This window comes from Cataglyphis hispanica, chromosome 8 (genome assembly GCF_021464435.1).
Source record: "Cataglyphis hispanica isolate Lineage 1 chromosome 8, ULB_Chis1_1.0, whole genome shotgun sequence".
Classification (NCBI taxonomy): domain Eukaryota; kingdom Metazoa; phylum Arthropoda; class Insecta; order Hymenoptera; family Formicidae; genus Cataglyphis; species Cataglyphis hispanica.
In genome coordinates, this window is record NC_065961.1 from 7,548,662 (window position 1) to 7,566,571 (window position 17,910).

The 17,910-nt window shown below is 33.8% G+C and overlaps 4 protein-coding genes across 7 annotated transcripts; 1 reads left to right on the forward strand and 3 right to left on the reverse strand.

Moving 5' to 3' along the window:
- Positions 1–78: 78 nt before the first annotated feature.
- LOC126851654 (arf-GAP domain and FG repeat-containing protein 1) lies at positions 79–4,519 on the reverse strand. 3 transcript variants are annotated; one of them, XM_050595817.1, is made up of 6 exons: positions 4,163–4,519; positions 1,503–2,032; positions 1,228–1,404; positions 933–1,121; positions 503–630; positions 79–432 (listed from the first exon to the last, which is right to left on the reverse strand). In XM_050595817.1, the coding sequence occupies exons 1-6, from the start codon at positions 4,324–4,326 to the stop codon at positions 379–381; spliced, it is 1,242 nt and encodes a 413-aa protein (XP_050451774.1). In that variant the 5' UTR covers positions 4,327–4,519; the 3' UTR covers positions 79–378. The 3 variants fall into 3 exon arrangements, with proteins under 3 accessions (XP_050451774.1, XP_050451776.1, XP_050451777.1); XM_050595819.1 differs by having other exon boundaries at positions 4,170–4,316; XM_050595820.1 differs by lacking the exon at positions 4,163–4,519 and adding an exon at positions 3,792–3,946.
- A 513-nt stretch (positions 4,520–5,032) lies between these two features.
- LOC126851697 (pre-mRNA-processing factor 6) lies at positions 5,033–8,800 on the reverse strand. Its single transcript, XM_050595910.1, has 9 exons — positions 8,657–8,800; positions 8,486–8,545; positions 8,258–8,384; positions 7,635–8,185; positions 6,779–7,559; positions 6,474–6,689; positions 6,060–6,401; positions 5,621–5,964; positions 5,033–5,515 (listed from the first exon to the last, which is right to left on the reverse strand). Exons 1-9 carry the CDS (start codon positions 8,749–8,751, stop codon positions 5,236–5,238), a joined length of 2,796 nt encoding a protein of 931 aa, XP_050451867.1. The 5' UTR covers positions 8,752–8,800; the 3' UTR covers positions 5,033–5,235.
- On the forward strand, positions 8,763–17,794 carry LOC126851699 (cell division cycle protein 20 homolog). 2 transcript variants are annotated; one of them, XM_050595914.1, is made up of 9 exons: positions 8,763–8,832; positions 14,870–15,201; positions 15,287–15,437; positions 15,567–15,706; positions 15,814–15,902; positions 15,979–16,270; positions 16,348–16,645; positions 16,955–17,265; positions 17,362–17,794. In XM_050595914.1, the coding sequence occupies exons 3-9, from the start codon at positions 15,325–15,327 to the stop codon at positions 17,688–17,690; spliced, it is 1,572 nt and encodes a 523-aa protein (XP_050451871.1). In that variant the 5' UTR covers positions 8,763–8,832; positions 14,870–15,201; positions 15,287–15,324; the 3' UTR covers positions 17,691–17,794. The 2 variants fall into 2 exon arrangements, with proteins under 2 accessions (XP_050451871.1, XP_050451870.1); XM_050595913.1 differs by lacking the exon at positions 8,763–8,832 and adding an exon at positions 14,561–14,698.
- Positions 9,312–14,863, reverse strand: LOC126851698 (protein Son-like). The gene is made up of 13 exons (XM_050595912.1): positions 14,404–14,863; positions 13,941–14,276; positions 13,482–13,797; positions 13,144–13,416; positions 12,910–13,061; positions 12,684–12,829; positions 12,484–12,592; positions 12,239–12,408; positions 12,028–12,138; positions 11,807–11,920; positions 10,315–10,543; positions 10,035–10,150; positions 9,312–9,957 (listed from the first exon to the last, which is right to left on the reverse strand). Exons 1-13 carry the CDS (start codon positions 14,723–14,725, stop codon positions 9,844–9,846), a joined length of 2,508 nt encoding a protein of 835 aa, XP_050451869.1. The 5' UTR covers positions 14,726–14,863; the 3' UTR covers positions 9,312–9,843.
- Positions 17,795–17,910: the final 116 nt, after the last annotated feature.

Genomic DNA, 17,910 nt, shown 5'->3' on the forward strand with positions numbered 1-17,910 from the left:
TTTGTCCAATTTACTTAAAAATTTCTCATTAGGAAATTGGAGTGAAAGAATATCACCATAATAAGTAATATTTACACATTTAGTAACAAATATTAATCTCTTTATTAACGTGTATATTATATTCATAAATAAAAGTATTATTTTATTTATATATAGACGAGATTGGTGCTCCTGGGGATAAAAGTTAATGGCACTAATTGCCAATAAGGTCACATACTATATATATACATACATACATACATACATACATACATACATACATATATGTATATATAGATATATATAAAACAATTTGCCTAGTCTAAAATATATTTTAATTTTTGCATTTAGTTTGTTCGTAACTCCGTTAAAAGCTTATAAGCTTATTAGCGTACATAATCATAAGAAGGGATTGTTTGAATTCCTTGTCATGTTGCTTACTCCTGTGCCCACCTGAAACCGACGAATGATCTGAATGTATCGGGAAAAAATTTCTCAATTTTTTATTAAAAATTTAATTTACCATGAATGGATTTGCATGATAGGCTGGAACTGTCGGTTGCCATACTTTGTTTGCTAATGGCGTCATAAGTTGACTCAATTGGAGTACGTCCCCATTACTAGGTGTACCAATGCTTATCCACTGTGAATCTGAAAATTTATTTTAAATTTATTGGACCAAAAACATTAATACTTTGGCGAACTAAAATTAATTTGTAATGATAAGAATATAACTGTAACACACATCATTTTTTATCTCTAATTCCCTTTATAAGTTAAACATTAAAAAATGTCTAGAAAATTTTATGAATTTTATATATATTAAGTAAATTTACACGTTAATAAATTCGCTACATAAAAATCATGTAGCAGTTATATTTTTCATGAAATTTTAACATATAAAAAAGGGTCTGTATTATTTTGTATGTTATATGTTACATTAAAGTACTTACCATTATTTACAGAAAATGGAGTTGGTTTAAACGGATTCGCAGAATTACATAGAGAATTATCGACGGATTGAGTATTATTATTATTATTAATTACGTTCGCAGGCGGCCGCCATAAATCTCCACCCGCGAACGGGTTTGAGACGACATGATGATTATTACCTACTCCTATACTCCACGTGGCGTTGGATGCTGCAATTAATTAGTTTTTATATTCTTAGAAGTCGATAGCATATGAATTAACGATAATTGATCGACAGTTTATTCTGCGTTTTATATCGCTTAAAATAATATTCACTGTTTGTATTATTTGCATTCCATGTAGATTGCATTCCTGCCGTCTCCTCTTTCAACTGCGTTTGCTTCATCAGCGAATCTAAGTCTTTGAGTGCCGCGTAACGATCTTCGGAGGGTGGCGCGTGCGCCCCGTTTATCGTGGAACCGACCTGATTAAACATTGCGGACGTTTCCACACCTCAATAATAAAATTGTTCATTGTAAGACAAGATTGATCAATCGATTCAAATTTGATTCCACCATAGAAGAAAAAGAACGCCTTTTTATAATACTCACTATTCGAATTATTGAAGATCGGATTATTATCGAAGTTGGCGAAGAACGGTTGCGGCGCGATCGGCTGCTGGCCAAAGTGATTGGTTGTCGCGGGACAGAAAGGATCGGATGGAACCTTACTGAAATCGGCAACGAAATCCGTCGAGAAATTATTCGAATTGTTTAAATTGTTTCTCGGCTCAGCGTTATCGATTGATTTCTGACTGACTGGCGCGGGCAACGTTCCTGAATTGGGAACTCTTGGAATGCCGCTACTGTTGCTCGAGGATGATTTTTGTTGCGCCGTATTATTCTGATTCGCGATCGACGGATCGAGGTAATATCTCTTGAGCTCGTACTTGGCGCTCATTAGGTCCTTCATCTTCTGTTCGTCCTTAGTGTCCAAGTTTAGAGGTGGATTCATGTTCATCAGGCCTAGCCATACTCTTCGGCAGTAATCGTTACCATGCTCCTTTATGAAATCTATTTCCTCCTGACTGAATGTTGCCATGGAAATGGACTTTACTCTGTGTGGTGGAGTCAAGCCTCGTCTGAAAATACAAATGAAAATTTGTAGAGATTTAAATATTTTTCGTGATATTGAGAAATGCGAATTTTAGATACACAAAATATGCATATGTAAACGTAATCATTACTAAGCGATACAAGGTGGGCCAAAATGTTCTAATCAGACTGAGATTTTATAGGAAATTTAATTCTGAACAATAAGTTTCTTATAAACACGAGTTGAAAAATGCTTCCTTAAAAAATTAACGCCCAAAAACTTTTCAAGAAATTTTACTTATTATTTTATACATTTTTACAAATATCAGGAAAAATATATATTTTTTAACAAAAAATACCCAAACAAAAGTTGAAGAGAATTAAATTATCTTTTAAATGAGATCAAAATAATTGTAGTTTCATAGGTTTTAAGATAACCAGTTTCAAATGTACAAAAAAAAGTGTTTTGGACTATCGCGTTTTTATTACACTGAAAAAATTAATAAAAATAAAAATTAAAAATCTTTCTTTCATAAAAATAAAATATATAATATAATAATTCTTCTCTTTAAGTTAAAATAACACTGTAATAATTTGGGCCCACCATATATATAATGTTTTCATCTAATTATAAGTATCTATAATTTCTCAACTAAACTCTTAACAATATATTTCCTATGATATTTTTATACTATAATAATCTTACAATGATCTGAATACTCATTGAAAGATCTTTAAAGATCTCAAAACCTTGAAATATATATATATATATATATATATATATATATATATATATATTCATATCTGATATAATATATTGTATTTTCTTATTATAAGTAATTTTCTTATTATATAAATCTGAATTTATTAGAAAATGTGCGAAACGTGAAAAAGGTAGAAGGAAACCTACGAAAAATCGAACGCATGCTCGCATAATAATTAGAATTGCGTCATACAATTAAATTCCAATGTTGTTCAGGCCACAATTTCCTTGTCAATTGCATTGTACAATTTCCTTAACTTTCCAAATTATTAAAATATTCCGTGACGAGTAATAACGGCTCGCGTGCCTCTAATATATGGCGTAGAACGCGTACCTACTTATAGCTGATGCAGTAACGAGATTTAAAAATTTGCACGCGCGCGCGTGCGACCACCTCGTGCGACGCGCCGATTAAGAGCGCGAGTCGATAGCCGCATTCGTATCACGCGTCAACGATCTTACAATTTCTTTCTTAGATAAAAATCAAAAAAATAAGAGAGAGAGAGAGAGAGAGAGAGAGAGAGAGGAGAGGAGAAAGAAATGCATTTTCTATTTTTCTGCGTCGCGCTATCCACGCGCGGTTGCTGTGTATATGTGTAACATTTTGACCACTGATAAACTTAGAGTTACACAAAGAGAAAACGTCAACGGTTACTGATAGCGACAACTTCCTGGCTGGTGGATACGCGGACCTTTAGCGCGATGACTCACTGAGGCGAGAGCATTCTCGTCTTTCTTTCCCTCTCTTTCTCTGTCTCTCTCTCTCCTTCTCTATTCTTCTCCGCGTCGCAACAATTTAACGAAATGTAAAGTCTACAGGTGTATGTCGCCCGAAGCGATTCCGCGTCGTGATTTTCGTATATGAAGACTATATAGGTCCTATATAGAGATTCTCCAAGGATCGTATGTATATCGCGTTTAACGCGGTCAGCAAATTTTCTTTCTCTCTTTCTATTTATAGCCCCTACATCACACAGTAGACAGGATTACGATTTAAAACGTAAAACGAACGCTTTAGAGACAAAATGACCCCGTGATATTACCGATCAACAATTTCGTGACTCGATCATTCATCACTGTCCCGCAAGATTTAGCCATTTGTATAACCGTTTCCGTTTTATTCTTTCTTTCGGGGAAGATCGAATTAACTAAAGCCCTAGTGTGTCAATTGCGACGCCACTTCCCTCTTTCCCTCGAAACGTTGACATTTGTCAGCTCAATGTCACACGCGCTCGATGACGCGCGAGGATGATGTATAATAATCATATACGCGGCACGGTGTCCCGGATTCCCGTAGTGTAGGTTCGACGAGAGGAGAGGGTACGCCTGGCTTCGGATTCACAACCGGGGCCCCAGGGGAAAACGTCCTCCAAAAGGATGACCTCGAAGTGAGAGCTGGCAGAGAGTTACTTACAGCATACCAGAGCAAGAAGTGCAGACGAACGAGCCGATTGTCATGTTGACGTAAGTCGGCCCGCGCTGGTTGCAGTCGAAGCATTGCTTGTTGCCCGGCTGCGAGACCAATTCGCGCAGCGTCTTCAGGTTCCTCTCGTCCTGCTTTCTCTTCGCGGACGCCATCGCGGGACGCGCGCGCGATCGGCGGGAATGCCGATTACTCGGGACGGGGGCCCTACTTCGGCGTTGCTTCGGTCTCGCTCGGACACGAAACGCGGACAACCCAATTACTCGAGTATACAGGAGGATCGTGACAATCAAACTAGGAGATCGCGCCGCGCCTGCAGAATCGACGGAACTGAACGGAATCAACTGCGATGGTGCCGTTCTGACATTTTTCTCTCTCTCTTTTTTTCCCTATCTTTAATCATTGATAAAGTAATAATCAAGACCAACAGTTTTTTATATTCACTGAACCTATGATAGTATGACATCCATTAGAAAATGTGGATTGTAACTAGTAACACTTTTGTCCCTAGAAAACAAACTTTCCTATTGGATGTCAGACACTGTATATCGGGGATATCAGACATAAGAAAACGTGAATTCTTTGATTATATAGTTTATGATTATATGAAATTTGCTCGTCCTAATTTTCAATTTGTGTGTCATGTACACACACACATATATATATATATATATATATTTATGTAGTATTTTATATATGATACATTTAAATTTATTATATTTAATATTATTTATTATATTTAATAAATGAAATATGAAAATGTCACATTAATATTAAAATTAATCAATTCTTTCAACTGTAAGATTTCAAAATGGAACCTAGATAGAGTAGGAAGAACTATGGTATGGGAGCATAAGTGGCTTATTATCATTGACTAATGAATTTATCAACTAGAGCAAAATTCGATCCATAGAGCCATGGAATCTTAGTGAAGTCTCAAATATTTTTCTCTATTTACATCTGTTTATGCACATATTTATTTACAAACTTACTCTAGTTACTATCATACATTAATAATACTTTGTAATTACATTTTAATTTATGTCAAATTTTTAATTTTTATTTTATATAGGAATAGGTAACTCTTTTGCAACCTTTATTAAAATCTGATCTATACTCAGACACCAATTTACTATATTTTTAGATACCTTGCACCAATTTTCACCATGGTGAGGTTCTGCCATAATACACCTTTTTTTTACATCTTCCTGTTGCTCTTCAGTTCCATTTAGTAATTCAAACTTGTAGAAATAAGCCCAGGCATCTCCTAAATCTGGATCTATTTTTACTGTTCGATTAAACCAATCTCTGCACTTTGAGATCTTATGTTCGCACCAAAATAATCTGTAACAAAAAAATACATATAATTTTCACAACTCTTTTTTTCTCATATATTCTATATAAATCTTGATATAAATTTGTATTTATTCCAAATAAACATCAACTCACTTCGATACCGCCAAAAGAACGTGTGGATCGTGTTCGCATTTTTTAAGAGCGTCCACACTTTTAGTTTTTCGTTGAGGTCGTGGTTCCATGAAAATTGCTTCTGCCCAAAGGAGGCCAGATGTAGGACATTCTTGTAACGCCCTAGCCATCAGCATATTTGCCATATCGCGTGCGCCGCCGCTTTTTAATTCATTCCGTATAGCCTCTAACCATAATTCTGCATTTTTAGGATTCTTGAGCCGGGCTTTTTCCAAAACCGAACGTGCCTTGGTCACTTGGTTCTTCCTGTGCTCCAATTGTGCCAGCAGACGCCAAAGAGGTATCGAATTTGGACACTTCTTAATCTGTACATAAATGTTTAAAAAAAAAAGATATGATACTTTCCTTTTAATATATTTGTGTATCTTAATTAAGTTAGTACAAAAAAACATTCACTTACCGCTTGATTATATGTATCAATCGCTTTGTCTAAATAACCTTGCTGTTCCTCGATTTGGCCTTTCATTAGCCATAATTTAGGAAAATCATCAAAAGCTTCGAGAGCTTCCTTGAGTAAACGCAATGCCGCATCCAAATTATTAAGAGCCCATTCCAGTTTAGCGCTTTTCATCATAACTCTCGGCGTCGGAGCGGATGCTCTTGCTTTGGCCAATAAACGTCGTGCCCTTTCGTACTCTGAGTTTTCGGACTCAAGCTTTACTGCAGCCAACCAAATCTCTTCGGAATTTGGATTAGCTTGAAACGCGAGAGATAAGATACCTCTGGCTGCTGGCACATCACCCTGAAAAAAAAGAGGAAAAAATATTAATAAAAAGTTATCTCGAATAAAAATTTTAAATATAAATCTACTCACAGCCAACCACTTGGATTTAGCACCCATAAGCCAGAGTACTTCACTCTTTGGGCAATGAGCGACTGCTCTTTGTAATAAAGCTTCCAAAGATTCTCGTGTACCGTATGTCTTTTCGAAATAAGCCGCGCGCAGCCAAATTGATTTCTTACTAGGAAATGTCGTTAGTGCGTACGCATAGACAGCTCTCGCACATTCTAATGCTCCTTGTTGAGCGCACTGTAATAAAATAAATATATTTCTCAATATAGACATTAATTTTTACGCATAATTTTCATTATATAAACAAATAATAGATAATTTCTTACAGTTTCCGCATCTTCCATCCAAGTATGCTTTCTATCTTCTTCTTCTACTCCAAAACCGATAATAGCCTTGACGATAACTTGACAACAATGCACCGCTCCCGCCTTCTCAGCTTCCATAGCTTCCTTGAACCAGTGTTCCCTGTTGATCTCTACCCCGTTCGCACTCAACGAGGATATAGCGCGATCGATAATCTTTTCTACCATGTGTTTATTGCCATTTGCTTCTTCCAATTTCGCGGCGGTAGTCCAAATTTGTCTGTCAGTCGGGATATTCTCTCGGGCTTTATTCAAGACTTTTCTCGCATTATCGTACGTCTCTAATCTAGCGAGAGCGAGCCACAAATCTACGCTAGTCGGACAGCACTCAACTGCACGACTGAGTAAGATACGTGCGTCTTCGGGTTCCTCCAATTCAACCGCGGCTTTCCATAACCGCACTGAATTTGGGATATGTTCCAAAGCCTTACGATAAACTCTTCTTTTCGCTTTTATTTCCATTTCCAAATCCGCGGCCTTTATCCATATTCTGACAGATGTCGGAATATGTCGCACTGATTGTGCTATTACTGCCTTTGCCGTGTCCGGCGGCTGCAGTCTCGCAGCTTCCAACCATAAATCTTCAGAAGTAGGATTTACTTCACAACCTTTCATTATTAGATTTCGCGCTGCTTGAACTTTCCCTGTTACTTCTTCTAAACGCGCGGATGCGATCCACGCAGGAGGATGATTAGGATTGGTTTCTCTGACGGATTTTAACAATAATCTCGCCTTTTTTATGTCACTATCAAAATAAGAGAAAATTATGATAAGAATGTATTTATATAATCTTAAAATTAAACAAGTAATAATTACACACTTTATGTCACCACCATAAGTAGGTATCATGCTCTGTAAATCTGTAAGATATCCTTTTGGATCGACAACAGTTTGGCCCTCCACAGAATCAGAAACTTGATTCAGTTTGACGTTCATCAATGTATTCCTAGCCTGTCCAATTTTCCTGAGATCGAGATCCCCTGTGGGAGTTAGCATACCTGGTGTTGCCACTCCTGGCATCATCGAGGCTAAACCACTAGATGGATCAATACTAGTGGATGTTTCACCACCTAAATTTCTTGCTAGAACAGAATCTGGCAAGGGAGTAAATTTTTCTGCCCTTGGATTCCGCTGTTTGCGATTTCTGGCATCTCCCACTTCAGGGATATTTCTCCATTCATCTTCAGACACATTAACCAATTCTCTCTTTAAATCTGAGAATTGCTGTTGAATCTTAGGGCGTTCTTGACGATAACGTTCCAATTCTTCCCTGAGACGTTTTTCTCTATATTCTTTACGTTTCTCATCCATACGTTTATCGATAGCTTCATAAATTGCATCTGCTTCTTCATCATCTTTATCGTAAGGATCCTGATATTATAAGAATATTATTATCTTTCATCTAACATAACCTAATTTAAAAAAAAAAATAATTTTACTTACCTTACTAAATAGGGAACCTCCATATCCTGAAAATTCATCGTAATTGTTGTCATTTAAATCTTCTTCATCTTCTTCCTCTTCTTCCTTCTTCTTAGCACGTTTTGTGGGTGGAGCGTGTCTATCATCTCTGCATTCAAAATTAATGATAATGTATCATAATTTGTTTATGTAAGAGAATGTTGCACTTATCAAGTTGTCTTTTAATAAGAAATGTATTTTTCTACTTACGAAACGTCATTTGCATCTCGAGCGGGACCGATATCAGATCGTGTTGTAAATCCTGTTGCTCTGCGGAGAAGAGAAAGAGAGGTTAACTATATGTTTGCATCTTGATTGCTATTGTTATACTCGATAGTTGTACGATTATTTATAATAATGTTGTTATATGAAAAAACTTACCCTCTGCCAACACCGGCAACATATCCCAAGGGCGCCGGTACACCCAAAAAATGCTTTTTATTTCGCGTATTTAATGAAACCGGAGGAACTGCCATGTCGATGTTTATAAGATTTCCAATCCAAAATGGAATCTAAGGCTACGTTTCGATATTCGCTATTAAAAAAAATTTAACCAAGTAAGTGATATATAGAAAATAAATGTAACATTTTGTATTCACGAAAAGATGAAAGATAAAGTATACATTTTAAAACATAATATCTGTTCAATGTCTTTAAAATATATCTTTTAAATAAAAAGAAAAATTATAAAAAAAGAGAAAGCTTAGCAGACAATCTTTTTGATTATATTTAACATGAAATCTATGTTTATGAGAAGAAAAAGAAATGAAAGAAAATATAATTTTAATAATAAAATAATAATATATTTGTTAATATTATTTCTTTTTTAATTTTATCGTTTTCAAAGAGAAATAATATCAAGGATAATACATGCAAACATGTTGGGAAAATTAATAATAAGATGCTGGAAAAAATTTATCTAGCATTGTTAATAAGCCACCATGAGTTATTGATGAATTGAAAAAAATGGACATTAAGTAAAAAATAATTCACATCCACAAATAATTTTTTTTTAACTCTTTTATATTATTTACAACATATAGCTTGATATTCAGAATAAAACGGTTGTACAATATAGAAATATATCGAATATGATATAATGACACTTTATTTATTAGAATTCTAAAATTTTAGATAAAATCGTACATGGGATGATTAGATAAAAGAGTGAATTATACATTACCATAATTATTGAAATATTGATGTAATGAATATTTTAATAGGACAATTCATAATATATCCTGTTTTGGCACTATTCTTGTAGAATTTTGACTACATAATTGGAAAATTTGCAGAAATTGTAACTATAATTATACATGTATATACTTACATGTATATGTATGTACTTGATACTGAAGTCTGAACATTGAGCATTAAACTAATAAGTTTAACAGTAGATTAGAAATAAATACTGTCATTATTTAATTTTTTGCAAAATTATTCTTGGAACATTAATATACAAAATTATTTTATATAGGACATTATATTTTATTTTTTTGATAAAAAATGAAGGTATTATGTCAAATGATGAAATAATTTACAGTCCCTTTACACAATTATAGCACATATTAAGAAGGTAATAAACCTAAACTCTGCAGACATATCTGTGCTGCTTCTGCCTTTGCCTGTTTTTTGTTAGGGCTTGCAACACTCGGCTTATACTCGACGCCATTTACTTTTACCTACAATATTAAATTGATATGTACATACTCTTATAAAATGTGAAACACTAATAAGCATTTGTAATAACACTACTCACTTTGAAGAGGAAATTCTTTCTGTGATCTGGTCCACATTCAAAGCATAACTCGTAAACTGGCGCTCCGAGTTTCTTCTTTGAACAATATTCACCCAAAAGTGACACTGGATGTTTACCTGAAATAAAATCATTACAAATGGCTAGATTTAATTTAAAAGGCATTTTTATTAAAAGTGCTTTATATTATTTTCATAAAGAAATAAAAATATATACAGATATATTCTTTCTCTTTGATGTATGACTAATATATTACAAAGAAACATCATCCTTTAAGATATACCTTCTAATGTTTTGACAGCTGGTACTATGGGTTTTACAGTTTTGCCAACTTTCTGTCCAATATCTTGCTCAGAAACTAATCCTCGCTTGTCCAATTTAACTTCTAGCTGCAACGGTTCCAAGGCCCCTTCTTTGTTTTTGCCTAGACCCTCACCTGGTCGCCAACCCATCTTCTGCAGCAACGCCATACCCATTCCACCCGATACAGGCTGCGCTGATACTAATTGATCCTAAATAGTTGAAATAAAAGATAATATACCTGTCACATCATTGCATGAATTTATATAAAAACATGATTTTGTGAAAGTTATAGCCCACGTTCTTTGGAATACAATCATATAACTACTACAAGGAACGTGCATTTATATTAGAAAGACACCTCAAATAAACTGTTGAAAGATGAATATACTTCATTAATTTTTTTAATGATTTAAAATTGTCATCTGTATATATGTAGTGTATAATGTTGGAAATACAATAATTTGTATTATACAACTTGCAATATAGGTTCTAACTAACAAAATAGGAATACTTACCAAATGGATAATAATCTCTGCATCAGGCTGCCGAAGTAGTTTCTTTTCTGATGTAGCTATGTGCCTGTAACAAACCCTCAGGTGGATGCAGACTAATGCTAAATATCCCAGCTTTATGATTAAGAGGCAATATATCGGCTTCGGATGAAATCCTACAGTAGGAAGCTGATGATAATTAGCAATAATCTCACAAGAGCTCATTATCTCAATACTTGCATATCGAAAAAAAAATGCATTGTTTGATGCAACATTATTGTTAGTTGTATACTTTTTATATTAATATATAAAGTATGTATAATTTTTTTTATTATATTATTTATTATAATACCCTTTTTCTTAAAAAGATAAACTTAACATAACAGGATTCTAATCTAAAATTACAATCCTGCATATTTTGTGATTTGCATTGATATAATAATGCTCCTGTGTCCATGCAGGCACAGAATCCACTTCTACATAAGAAATAGTCTGTGCCTACAACACAGTCTCTGTTAAAATCAACATTAACTTTTTATTGATCCTAACAGAAACTGTGCCTGAAAACTTGTTACAGGCAATATCAGTGTGTTAATGATGTATTACTAAACAATGCCAGGTTCAAATTCTTAACACACATAGCAGTCTAATCTTATTCTTAATTTACATTATTATTACTGTAATATATATTAAACCTGTTTCACATTGTTTAGAGAGAAAAGGGAATTTTTATGGATTTAAGATGCATTTACATATCATATAACAATATAAAATATTTATTATTTTCTTAAATGATAATTTCAATAATAGATTTTAAAAAATTCCTTATTTAATATCATTGTCATAATACATGGAAAAAATTTTTACTAAATATAACAATAAAAAATATTTGACTTGAAAATGCATCAGGATATTTTGGTATTAGGATTTTAGGAATAGGTTTTTCATGAAATAAGATAAAACACATAATAATAATTTTACCTTACGTGCCCAGGCTTGATAACCTGAGGACAGTTCAGCAGGTGTGAGTACTTTAACTCCTGTACTACCAGTAAACTGACCTGGTATCTGCTTACTTTCAGCCCAAGTTCTCATCTATAATATTATAAATAGTTTGATATATACACATACATACATACATATATAGAGAATTGTGTTATTTTGTGATTATTTCTATTGTTTCTGTATTTCGTTTCTTTTACCTCGTTTTGTGCTCGATGCATTGCATTCAAAGCACCTATATCATTTGGATTTTCCGTTAATTTTCTCATAGCTGCTAATCTTTCAGACACTATCGAGCCAATATCCACAGTCTATAATTAAAATTCTCCATATATATATATATATATATATATAAAACTATTTCATTCCAAGTTAATTGTATATTTTGTATGATGTATTCTTTTATTTTACCTTTGACATTGAGGGAAACACAGTTTGTGCAGGTTGTAGAGGAGGAGGTTGTTCTGGAGGTTGCACAGAAGGTGGTGGTATTATTGCTGATGTCTCATTTGTTGTAGAAGCTGGTACAAATACTTTTTTTGGTTCTGGTTTTTTTGGTGTAACAGGCACCCATTCGTTTTCTGAAAATAATATATAACATGGATACATCAGAATACTTAACAAAATTACAAACTGTATCTTAAAAATGTTTTTACCACTTCTTCTATGATGTTGTCCACTGGAGACAGGAAATTGCAATCGTAACTGATTCGAAGTTTCGGTTGTTTTTTCTAGGAACGTTTTCGTTGGCAATTGTTTTGCATCCTGAACAGAGATATGAAGTTTTTATAGAGATAGTGCACATTTGTGAAATAAAATAATTAGTAATAAATGGCATGTATGTATTTATACTAACTCTAATATTCATTATAATAGAACTAGGTCTTTCTTTTAAAAGAAAGGGATGATGAAAACCCTTTTCAGATTCACTTTCTTCACCTTCGGAAGAGATACTAGATAATTCACCTAATGCTTCAGATTTTGATAATGATTTGCAAAAATCTATGAAAAATGTAATATAATTACACATATGAATAATTACTATAATAATAAAACTTTAATTCAAGTAAAACAAAAATTACCTGTAAGTTCATCTACTGTTTTCCCACCAGATTGTATGGCAGCGATAGCTTTATCTTGCTGAGCTAACGGGAGAGTTCCTTGTTTAATCATGTTTATAGCATTTCTCCTGGCAATTTCTAACAACTTTTTCTTATCAATCTCTATTCGTTCCCTAATAAAAATTTAATGTTATATAAATTTAAGATTGAAATAATATATGCTTTATTTCTCAAATAATTTAACGCAATTCTAACTTTCTTTCTCTGCTTCTACTTCGGCCTCGCGTATATTTATCTCTATTTCTGTTTTCACTCCGACTTCTATGTCTGCGCCTTTCTCTGCTCCTGCCCGAGTCTCGTCTTTCATAACTTTTCTCACTGTCACGCCTTTCTCTGCTTCTACCTCTCTGTTTTTCTCTTCCACCACTCCTACTGCGATGCAAATCATAACGCGTTCGTGATCTCGATCTTTTTCTATCTTGAGAATGACAACTCCTACTTCTTTTACTATCTTTTTCTCTTACACCTCTGTAATTGAAATTATTCTTGTGTGATTATTGTTATACAAGTCTTATTTTTCAATTATCTCTCACCTTTTCTTCTCCTTCTCTCTCAAAACCAATCTAAGATCAGCCTTTGAAGAGATTGATTTTCTCGAGGGACTAAACATTTTGTTTCTCATCCTTTCTCTGCTTGGACTGAATGATGGTGACCTGCCTTGAGGTGGAGTAGGACTTAAAGTAGGAGTCCTATTATCGTCACTACTACTATCAGATAACTCGCCATCTTCCATTCTTGCAGCTTTCGCTTTTTGCTTATTTTCTATTGCTTTAACTGTTTCATTATAAACAGTACTGTTCTTAAGATCCTTTATTAATATTTTTCCTTGAGAAGACTGCTTTGACTTTTCTATTTATGAAAAAATATATTTATATTATATGCTCTTGTTTTAATATTCTTAATTTATCATTATTCTCTATTACTTTAAAATTCAATTTTTATAAATAATACTATTGACAGTGGGAATTATTAACAAAGTAACAAATACAAACCAAGAATTTTAGGTATTATTGCCTCATCAGATTCATCATCTGTCTTCTTCGATATAGATGGTAATAGGGGACTAGCAGAGCCATCTACAATTTTGTCAATAATATCTGAATCCTTGTTCGTACACAGCTGTTCCTCAAATTTTGTTACATCATTCATGCTATCTTTTTCTGACATAATGTCAAATAACTTTAATTCACTATCTTTTACAATTCCAAAATCGTCATCATCCAATTTTATTAATTTGACTTTAGTCTGACCAGAATCTGACGATTTGCTTGAAACAGATTCACGTCTTCGTTTGGATTTTTTCTTATGTTTCCTTTTTTTCTTCACACCTAATTAAAACAAAAATATACAGATTATATAGATGTATATTTTTTGTATGTAAAAGATTATAGCGATAAGTATAATATTGAATATTACATGTATTATTATCTTACTGAATATTACATATATTATTACCTTCTACATCACTGTTACTGTCTGAGGAGTTATGTCTCGACCTCTTCTTGTGCTTCTTCTCCTTATGCTTATGTTTCTTCTTGATCTTTTTCTTTTTCGCTTGAAGTTTATCCAACTTGGCGGATTTGACATTGCCATTGAGCAATTGCTGATCGCTGTTTTCGGGTGACGCGACGCCATCGTCCGGTGCATCGAAAGTGCTGAAGAGCTCTGTCAGAATCTCGTTGGACGATTTCTCGGGTAATCCGGGCTCCGATTTAATCTTGACGCCATCGACACCGACGGTTGTGATAAGGTTAGCGATGTCAAATAAATCTGTCATTTCAAGCAATTCTACAAACTTTATCGTAAAGATCTAGGAGCTAATTTCATCGTTTTTCACTTATATCAAGCTATACAAATAACTGATGAACGAAATCAATTTTAACCTAGCCTCCCTGTACACCACATATATTGGCTATTTCAGGTTATTTTTCATTACAATCGCAAGCTGCGTATCGCAAAGAAATTGGGACAAGTTCATTGCAAATTCGCCATTAGGTATTTAAATCCACGCGGAAGTGCGTAGCGACATCTGTGAAAGAGAAAAAAACGGCAGGAAATCGGCGGCGTTTGAAAGCTAACGATTTTTTTTAATTTCTTCCTCTCTCTCTCTCTCTCCCTCTCTCTTTCCTGTGTCCATTTAAATCACGTTTGAGGCTTCGCATCGTGCTTTCCTTGGAATCATCTAATTCATACAACTTTGACGTTGATCGGCATACTTGGAGTGTTGGTGGAAAAAAGTTCGTGCATGAAAAGGTATTCGAGTTAATTCTTTTAAATATATGTTTTTACCTCGATATCTTTTGCGACCTTCGTTCTATTTTAATGCCAACTTTTCCAGCAACGTAGCATCGCGCACTCCGCTCGCATTTATAAATCATGTCGCATCTAAGATTTATGAAAGAACTCAACAATCTGACTCGTATGGACGAAGCTATCAAGGGTCCAGTACCGCGATGGCAGAAGAAATGCATGGAGACGTCAAATTTAAGGTAAAGAAAGTAATTGTATTGATGTTTTACGTTAATCGAATATCGAGTGAATTTATTGAGTTGGAAGATATAAAATTATTGACTTTATTCATTAATGAATATTGTTTTAATATATTATATATGTTTCAGTATTAATCTTAGTTTGAATTCATCAAAGAAAGTTCTCACAAGTAGTTCTTTCATAAGCAGTGTGTCAGGAAAAACCCCGACGAAAAGGAGCGATGGCAAGACCAAGAAAACTCCCTCTAAAGGCACAAAGAAATCTCCAAGTAAGATAATATTTATATGTAATAAATAGAATAATAAATAGAATAAGATAATAGAATGGAATAGATAAATAGAATAAAATTTTTTAATTTTATTTTTAATAATACAGGTCGTGTCACTCCAGCTAAGACACCCAATGGTGGTGATAGATTTATTCCTTCAAGATCTACAACCAATTTTGAATTGAGTCATTATAAGGTTAGATCATAGATAGATATAAGAAAGTATTTAGTGATTAAATTTTGAAATATCTGAATATATTTCTATATTTCAGATTCTTCAGCAACAAAATGCAGAACAGGATGGAGATAAAGCAAATAATATGAGTCCTACAAAACGAGAGATGCAGCGTCTTATGGGAGAGAATCTGCATGGTGGTGATATAAATAGTATGAGAGTTTTATCTTATCAGATCAAGGCACCAGCACCACCAGAGGGATATCAAAATCCTTTAAAAGTTTTGTATAGTCAAACTAAAACACCAGCTAGTGTTAGAGGTTCCACGAGATATATACCACAAGCTGCTGACAGGATATTAGATGCACCAGAAATCATCGATGATTATTGTGAATAGTTTAATTTAACATTTTCTTATCTAATACAAAAAAGAATTAAAGAATAAAAAAAATTTAATATCTTATAGATTTAAACTTAGTGGACTGGTCAAACTCTAATATCTTAGCCGTGGGATTGGGTACTAATGTATATTTGTGGAATGCTGGGACTGGAACCATAGAACAATTATTCGAATTGGACGCGAACGACTATGTATGTTCTGTTGCGTGGATTCAGGAAGGTCCATGTCTGGCAGTGGGTACTACAGAAGGAAATACAGAACTATGGGATTGTAGTCAAATGAGGAGAATTCGCGTTATGAACGGACACACATCCAGAGTCGGTTCTCTCGCCTGGAACAATCACATATTGACAAGTGGATCGAGGTAGTATAGATAGAATATATGAAATAACCAAATATAGCTGCTGTTCTAAAGCTTACATTCAGAATATAATTGATCATTTTTCAAGTGACTAATCAATTTTTTATAAAAACTAGCAATGATTTTGTAAAATCAATTATGTTGATAAACATGAAGAAAATTTAAGATTAAGTATATTTATTTTTTTTAAAAATTGTATATAACGAGGTGGAAGTTAAAGAGGTGGAAGTAAATTAAAATCGAAATTAAAATTAAAACTGAAGCTAAATCTGATTTTATATAATTAAAACTAATAATTTTATTGTTTTAAAGACTAGGTAAAATAGTACATCATGATGTCAGACAACGGGATCATTTGATCTTGACTATAAACGCACACGCTCAGGAAGTATGTGGCTTAAAATGGTCATTTGATGGACAGTATTTGGCCAGTGGTGGCAACGATAACATGCTGCAAATCTGGCCATCGATCAACGGGCGAAATCATTCTCAACCTATTTATTCGTTCAATCAGCATCAAGCTGCTATAAAGGCACTTGCTTGGTGCCCCTGGCAAAGCAACGTACTTGCAAGCGGTGGCGGCACCGCTGATCGAACTATTAGATTTTGGAATGTCAACACAGGCAAGCTATAGAGATAGCGCATTTTGTGGATTATAATAAATTAAGATGTACTAAATCTAACAGAGATATATTGATTTAATATGTTATTTGTTGCAGGTGCTTGTTTAAATACAATAGACACAAAATCTCAAGTCTGTGCTCTATTGTGGTCTTCAAATTACAAAGAGATCATCTCAGGGCACGGATATGCACAAAATCAATTGACAATTTGGAAATATCCATCAATGACAAAAGTTGCAGACCTTATAGGACACACCAGTCGTGTTTTGCACTTAGCTATGTCTCCGGATGGAAGCACGGTGCTTAGTGCCGGTGCTGATGAAACATTGAGACTATGGAAGTGCTTCCAAATGGATCCGCAGAAAAAGAAAGAACCTAGCGATATAAAATCCGTCGCTTCCAGACTTAAGCAATCAATTCGATAAAATTAATGTATCGCAAAACACGATTATTTTTCAGTATTTATTTTCACTAATTAATTGTATAGGTATGATTAGGATATGTAATTAAAAAGAAAAAAAAAAAAAAATGACGAATATCGAACATTGTCGAATACAAAACATTGAATATATCAATTGATTATTTGTTTTGTACAGAAACATATAGATTAATCTATAACATTTGATATCAAGAAATACCAGGCTA